This window comes from Carya illinoinensis, chromosome 14 (genome assembly GCF_018687715.1).
Source record: "Carya illinoinensis cultivar Pawnee chromosome 14, C.illinoinensisPawnee_v1, whole genome shotgun sequence".
NCBI classification, from domain to species: Eukaryota; Viridiplantae; Streptophyta; class Magnoliopsida; order Fagales; family Juglandaceae; genus Carya; species Carya illinoinensis.
In genome coordinates, this window is record NC_056765.1 from 3,665,381 (window position 1) to 3,673,027 (window position 7,647).

Below are 7,647 nucleotides of genomic sequence, written 5' to 3' on the forward strand. Positions count from 1 at the left end.
ATTATTTATAAATGATAATAAAATTATTTGAACTAAAATATGATATTAAATTAAAAAAATAAAATACCATAAAATTGAAATATTGTTAATAATTTCATATTATTTTTTCACGACTAACTTTAGTAGGTCAGTTTGACGTGGCCATCACATTAATCAAAATCAATGGCCAATCACATGCATATCGATTTTTATTTCAATGGTTTTGGATCATTATAAGAATTATTAACACATTTATAAAGAAATTTTATAAAAATAAATTTATAAATTAATATAATTTCATATGATATGTTAAATATACTTCATAAAAAAATTATTTTAAAATCTAACATACTACATCGAGTCACGTTAATTTATTACTTTACTTTTGTAGAATTTCTTTATAATGATTAAAACATTTCTTCTCCTAATATATAGGGATGGCAATTCGTGAACTTAATACTATAGGTAGTTAAACTCAACAAAATCTTTATTCCTTAGGTACGATAACTTTAATGTCTCTATTTAATATGAGTTTATCTTAAAATGGGATTCGATAACTTTGGGCGTTTTACACCCCTCTAATGGGAGGGTGCCATGTCATGATTTCATGATACTTACCGTGGGTTGCCTCACACTCCATTCCTCCCTCTCTCTCTTTGACTTTGTTCTCTTCCTCACTTCACTCTCTCTTCCTCAGTTCATTCCTTCATCTCAAACCCTAGATTCATCTATTTGTTTCTCATCGTCGATTCCTCTATCCTACTGCATAGTCGTATTTTTTTCTACGCAACCAAACCACTCTTTGAGCTCTGTATAGACTTTGATTCTTCATATATTCATTTTGAGTTTTACTATGTATAAGTGAACTTGTGTATCAATACTAATAGCTTCATATTCAAAATTTAAATTGATACTGTTTTTAATAAAACCTATGTTCTGACCAATTACATTGGATGGATATATATTGGTGCGCATAATTGCTTACAACTAAATTTTTCCATACGCTTAAAGCGTATCAAATATTGCTCATTCCGATTTTATGTGCATGAAGAATAAGGTACAAGATCGAAGACATTAGTGTTTGAAAATAAAATCAAAGTTTGCTATTGTTGCCAGCTTACACAGTTAAGAATTTATTATCAAGTCAGTGATCCATTTATCCTATAAAAAAAAAAAGTAGGTTTGGAGTCTCTGTCTTCAACTTTAAAACCTGATTTCCTCAAGGGTTTTTGTTTTTTTGAATTCTGTTCGTTGAGATATTTTCCTCTATTTTTCTATGTTTTCCTCTTAAATTCTTTGCCCATGGCACCTCCCAACATCTCGTTAATTCAATCTCTAGCGTTCAAATTGGAGAAATAATTCATGACCTTGTCTAATAGCAAGTTTTGTATCAAAGGTGTGCCTTTGCTCACTGATATATGTTCCTAATAATGTCTCTTTTAGTCCTGATTGAGTGAATATCGGCAGAACGAGAGAGAGTTTCTGGGAAGGCCACGACACTACGGAGAGAGAGAGAGAGAGCGAACTGAGTGAAATTATGGGATAAGTTTATGTGTTTTCCTTATACTGTAAATTCACTACACTGGACACGTGTTACCCTCTAATTTGAGGGTGGAAATCCTCCAAAGACACCTCATCCGGTCTGGAGGGGCTCCCATCTGTTCAAAACTAATCAATTAACAACTTGTACTAGACAGTCATGTGTAGCAATTAATCGTACCGTTATGAGTGAATACTATTGATGAGTAATACTAAATGCGTATCTAACCGAGTTGTGGATTAAGAGTGTTGCTACTAATCAAATACTGTTCATCCTACATCACACAATACAGTTGATGTTTTTTTAATATTGTTTAATTTTTTAATGATTCTATACATGTTGTCTCGCAGCAACAGACTATCCCAACTAGTTCCCATTAATGTTTCCATGATCTCTTGTTCTTTCTGGCTTCTTTTGCCCTCGAAAATCTTGAAGATATTAGAGTTTTGACAATGTTCTTGGTTTGAATTTAAATGTCTGGATCTTCACGCTGGTGCGGTGAAAATACTGTGGGTTTAATTGGGAGTTTGGAAGCTTTGGTGCTTTTGTAGTGATAATTAGGTTTCACTATTCGTGAATTCAGAGAGAGAAGTCACGAGCAGAGGATAAACTAAATGAGGAGAAGATGTTTGGGACCGGTTCAAGTGTTTTTATTTTGAAAAATTCTAAACATAAGTCCATACATCACACACTATATATTTTTTTAATTTTTTTCTTTGATCAAATGTTTGGTACATGAAATAATGAATAGAAAAATTGAATTAGTTTAAAAAGAATAAATCTAAAAAAAATTTTAAAAAATAAAAAAAGTGAAGTGTATGGTGTATGAGACCTATGAGTAGCAATACTCTTTTATTTTGCTTTCGTGAACCCGGATTGCCTAATCAGGTGTGTGGTGTAGAATATTTGAATGTGCTGAAGAGTAGATTTTTTCCTATAACTAAAATCAAGTATGCATTTGCAAACTGGACGCAGGAGATTTGAGTACAACAACCAACAATGGAGTCTCTTCTTTTTGGGTTATTCCTATCAATGAAAGACGTGTTTTGATCATTATCAATAATAAAAAGCAAATCTCAGGCCGATTCACGAGCTTTCGGTGATATTTTAAGCTGTCAAGAGTGGTTGGACCACCCATGTGAGCTATCCAGCAACAAGAGCCCATGATAGAGATGGCAATGCTAACTTGCATAATTATTTCCATACTCAATGCCAACATGAGAGAGAGAGAGATGGGTTCTCTCGGAAGAGAAGAGCCGTGATGGTCCCCCTGGGACCGCCCGGATCCCACGAGTGAATAGAAAGTTAGATCTATATTAGATCTCATCTGAATCATCCCGTCTATCATTCTTAGCAGAAGTCTGGTTTCAAACCCCAATTCGAACAGGAGAAATACACCATGCTAATGTGCATTAGATGATCAACATCTCAAGGTCAGGCGTTGATGAGCACATTGAACTATCCATGTGGTTGAGAGCCCTCACAGCCCAAGCACAACGATGCAATTATCAAGGGTGCGATTCACATTAACCTATCCATTCTAGTTATACAACCGAACTTACAAAACTGCCATTGCTAGCCACTGTCAAAGGGAGAAGTGAGAAAGGAGAAGCAAATCATCTTTGCAATATACACATTAAGCCACGAGAAAATAATCTACTTATTACAGTTCCAGTGGATTCAATTCCGATTATTTGGGCATTTTCTGAATCTCTGAATAATTCGTCCTGCTAATGAGTGCAGCTTAGATTCCCAGAAATAGACACAGTTTAGTGATTTGATGGGCTTTCGACATGCTTGGTTTTTGAGTCTTTCATTGCCTGATTATCATCGCTGAACGGGGAGACATGCACCCCAGCTTCTGCACTAACAACCTCCGGCGTACAATGATCCTCTTGAATGGGGTCCATCCCATGGTTGCCATGGGTGCTCAGTGGAAATCTGTTACCACTCGCCATACAGTGATATGAATCAGAGTTCAAGGACTCCACACTGTAAGGAGATCGAAAAACTGAACTGAACAAGGGTTGCATTATGCGTTTTCTCTCAGGAAACTCACGCAATGATATCCGACAAACAGGACAGGTTGAATGTTGCTGTAGCCATATGTCTATGCAAGTCACATGGAAGGAGTGCCCACAGTAGGGAAGGATCCGCAAAATATCTTCACCACGGAATTCTGCAAGGCAAACTGTGCATCTGCCACATTTTCGGATTTCATTAGGATATATTACAGGAAATCAGAGGAAAAGATAAAAATGCATGACCATGGTGACAGGAAAACTAACTCCAAAAGCGTTCACTCCTACAACTTTTTCTCTTTCTTTTTCTTTCTTTCTTTTTTTATTTTGGATAGGTATAACACTCCTACAATTAAGCAGCTTATGAGAACATCGCAACAAATGTCTTCGTGAAAATTACCAAAAAATTCACCTTCAACCATTTTCCATTTTGTTAATTTAAAACTGAGAGAGAAAAGAAAGAACAGAACAATTACAAAGGAAAAAAAAAAAATAGGAAAATTTAAAAAATAACTGGTTACAATAGTACTATGAGATCTTTCATAACCAGTTGATGAGTTCACAAAGGGATTGCCTTCAGACCAAGAAAGGGTTTCAAGGTTGGACTGACAAGAGGAAAAACAAGATAAAGAGGGTCTTCACAGAAAGCCATGTTCCTAATAGCTAATCTCATCTGGTAGTTCTTAAGCTTCCCCATTCAGGCAAACAGGCTATTGAACGTGAATAAAGTTCAAGGAGCACAGTTCTCTAACATTCGTCTTTGCAACTTGGATTTCACGTTCACTGTAGGTCCAGATTTATTGAATCAAAACTAGAAGCAGACCCCTGATGCTCTGATATACCATAGAATATTTGACGACCAATACCAATTAATAATAGCAATGGGATATACTCTGACCATCGATGACCAGAAGACATTTTTTATCAATAAAATAGCACAAAAGATAGGAGAGGAAGAGTTGAAGTATTGATCTACATGGTTAAATTATCTATAGTGCTCCACCAGCATACAGTGATGTAGCTTTCGATAATGTCATATAGATCCCAATCATGGTGATAAAAACAAAGATGCCTAAACAGTCTCCATCAATGCTACTAACTCTCATCTTTATGAGCTAAAAGGAGAATTTCCATAGACCCCCCCTTAAAAAATGATACACTTTCACACAAAAATTCCATCCATATCTTACTCGCCTAACCTAACCATTCATTCAAACACTCATCATTGAATATCCAGTGACCCTCCACACCGAGGAAATAGGATCCCAATTTTTTTTTTTTTTTGATAAGTGGGAAATAGGATCCCAAATGAAACAGAATATTTTCCGTATACAAAAAAAAAAAAAAAAAGATCGGTTATCAATATAAAGAAACTCAATGAAGCCAACAAATCATTATGAGAACAGACTTGTATACAGAAACTCAATGAAATCAACAAATTGTTGTAACTTGTAAGAACAGAACCACAAGTCCGAATCATCAACTTTTGCAAAAGGTCTCTTATTCGTAACCCAAGGGAAATTCCTTACATTTGACAGCTTCACTACATCCACAAGTTGATACAAAATGATCGTGCAAATGTCATTAAACCAAAACCAGTATACTTTTTATTATTTTATTTTTTATTTTTTTATTTATCAAAAGCCAGTGACAAAAAATGCACGCAAGGGACAGTTCTTGCAATTGGAATAGCCATCCTCCTGTAAAATGTGTGGTTTTTATCAAATCAAATTCTTTCAAAAATAGATATGTAATTAATTTTACACCAAAAACCAATATATACACATCCATTCACCCTCATATTACATGCACTTTACTGCAACAACTGCTTGTCATTTTCCTCAATTTAGTATCATCTTCTAAATCATACTTCTAATTGATTGCTCTGTCCCCTATCTCTGAGACTTCATCTCACCTTCCATCTCCTTAATTTACAATATTGATAAAATAATGCACTTTTGAAGCCACCCTAGCTTACAAGAAACTTTTTTTTTTTTTTTTTTTTCCCATGAGCATTTTCCAACATTTGGCAAATAGCTACAAATTAATACTGACATATGCATACGATCGGCAAAGACTATTATCTCAGCAGTAACCCACTCAAACTCCACATGACTCTCCATAAAGCAACATTGAACCAGAAAAGCTAATAATGCCTACACTACGTTGTCTATTGTTCACACTCAAAGTGTTATGTGCTTTGAAGTAGGAACAATAGCAAAAAATTCATAGACTCTGCAAGTCTTAGGCACGCAAACATCATATTGAATGCAGAATAATGACCTATTTAGAATGGGATTTAAGAAAAAACAAAAAACCAGTACAAGAAGGAATTCAACAATGAGATAAAGAGCATACTGAGCATCTTCTGCAACGGAGAGAAATTCATCACTATATTTCTTTGTAGGAAAATTCGCTACAACTACAGGTTCAAGACCATGTAAGCCTCGCTCTAGCTGTACCATGGGAAAAAAATTAAAAATGGTAAGTGCGTGGACAAAGCAGAGCATCATGTTGAACATAATTGCACTGCTATAAATGAAATGAATCGTACAAGACACAAACTGCAGTTGCGATTGATTTATCTAAAATAAAGAAACTCTTTTATTTTTCTCTTTTGTATAAGTCACATATAGAAACTCAATAATCCAAACCTTCTCGTTTGGTTATACAGTTAAAATGAGATAAAAGTTGAAAGTTGAATAAAATATTATTATAATATAATTTTTTATATTATTTTTGTTTTAGAATTTGAAAAAGTTGAATTGTTGATTATATTTTGTGTTGGAGCTTGAAAAAATTGTAATGATTATATAAGATGATAAGATCTCATCTAATAAACCAAACCATAAAATTTTCAAAATTTGCCGAGTTTGTATAAAGTGGGGTAGTCACGACTGTCAATGAAGGTTGTGTTTAATTGTACAACCAAATTGAACTCATCTCAATTCATCTTAAACTAATCATTGATGGAACCACTACTTTTTATAACTTCCTATAAAAAATTTAAACTCATCTCAACATACTTCATACATGTTAACCTAAAAACTTAAACTCATCACAACCTAAGAAAGTTAATCCCATCTCAATGGACCAACAAAATACTACCATTCATAACTCAATGAACTTGTCTTAACATCCAAACGAAGCCTAAACACACAAATATGAGACATGTATGAATTCAAAACACCAAGAGATCAAAGGATATAAGATTGACTACGAAATTTCTATGAAGTCTAAAGAAAACTAGACCCAGAACCCCGGTGGTTCCGGGGAAACCACATCAACCGTCTCTCAAAGTACAGAAGCAAATGATAGGAGAGGAAATGTATAATAGATTATAGATTTTTCTTAAACTAATTGATTTGGATTTCACCAACATGGGAAATATGCCTAATAAGCTCCTAACTTGTGCAACCAAAGAAAGCCGAAATTTTTAATTCACAAAATCTACATATACATATAAACAAACAAGACAAAAGAGATGACTTACAATACTGAGATCGGATCTGGAAGCGATAAGAAAGGAGCGCCTGGAAACATTCAAGTGAATCCGAGCGCAAACAAGGCGCGTGCACACAAACACGATGAACATGGTGCTCACCGCGAACCCAATCACCGTCATCACCAAATTTATCCCCGAAGATATCATATTTTCGCCAAGAAAGAAAAAAAAATCAAATCTTCAAACTAATTTTCACAATTACAGAGCTATCACGATCTCAATTCTCTTCCACATAGAGAAATGTAATTCCAGTCTAAGAAAGACTAGAAGGAGTACAGAATTTCGCACCGTGACGATGGAGCTTCTGTCACACACAAACCCAGATCAGGCTTCTACAAAGCACCATCGCTGACCAACAATGACCAATCAGAGCTATCATTGGTCAAAATTTTCTATTGAAGCTTGTATTTGGGAAGGAAGGCTAAGGAAGTGACTGTTTCATTGTGGCAGAGAGTATAGAAACCAAGGAGAAGATGGAAACCTCGGTGGGACTGGGCAGAGCCAGTGAGTATGGAAGCCCATATGGAGGACTTTGCGAGCGGGAGAGACGCAGAGAAAGAGAGAGAGACTTCAACCAGATCCAAATCCACTGTAATATAGAA

At 35.1% G+C, this 7,647-nt stretch overlaps 1 protein-coding gene across 1 annotated transcript; it reads right to left on the bottom strand.

Annotated features, from left to right (window-relative positions):
• Window positions 1-3,019: 3,019 nt before the first annotated feature.
• LOC122294950 (RING-H2 finger protein ATL38-like) lies at window positions 3,020-7,647 on the bottom strand. The gene is made up of 3 exons (XM_043103940.1): window positions 7,034-7,647; window positions 5,899-5,996; window positions 3,020-3,718 (listed from the first exon to the last, which is right to left on the bottom strand). Exons 1-3 carry the CDS (start codon window positions 7,190-7,192, stop codon window positions 3,289-3,291), a joined length of 687 nt encoding a protein of 228 aa, XP_042959874.1. The 5' UTR covers window positions 7,193-7,647; the 3' UTR covers window positions 3,020-3,288.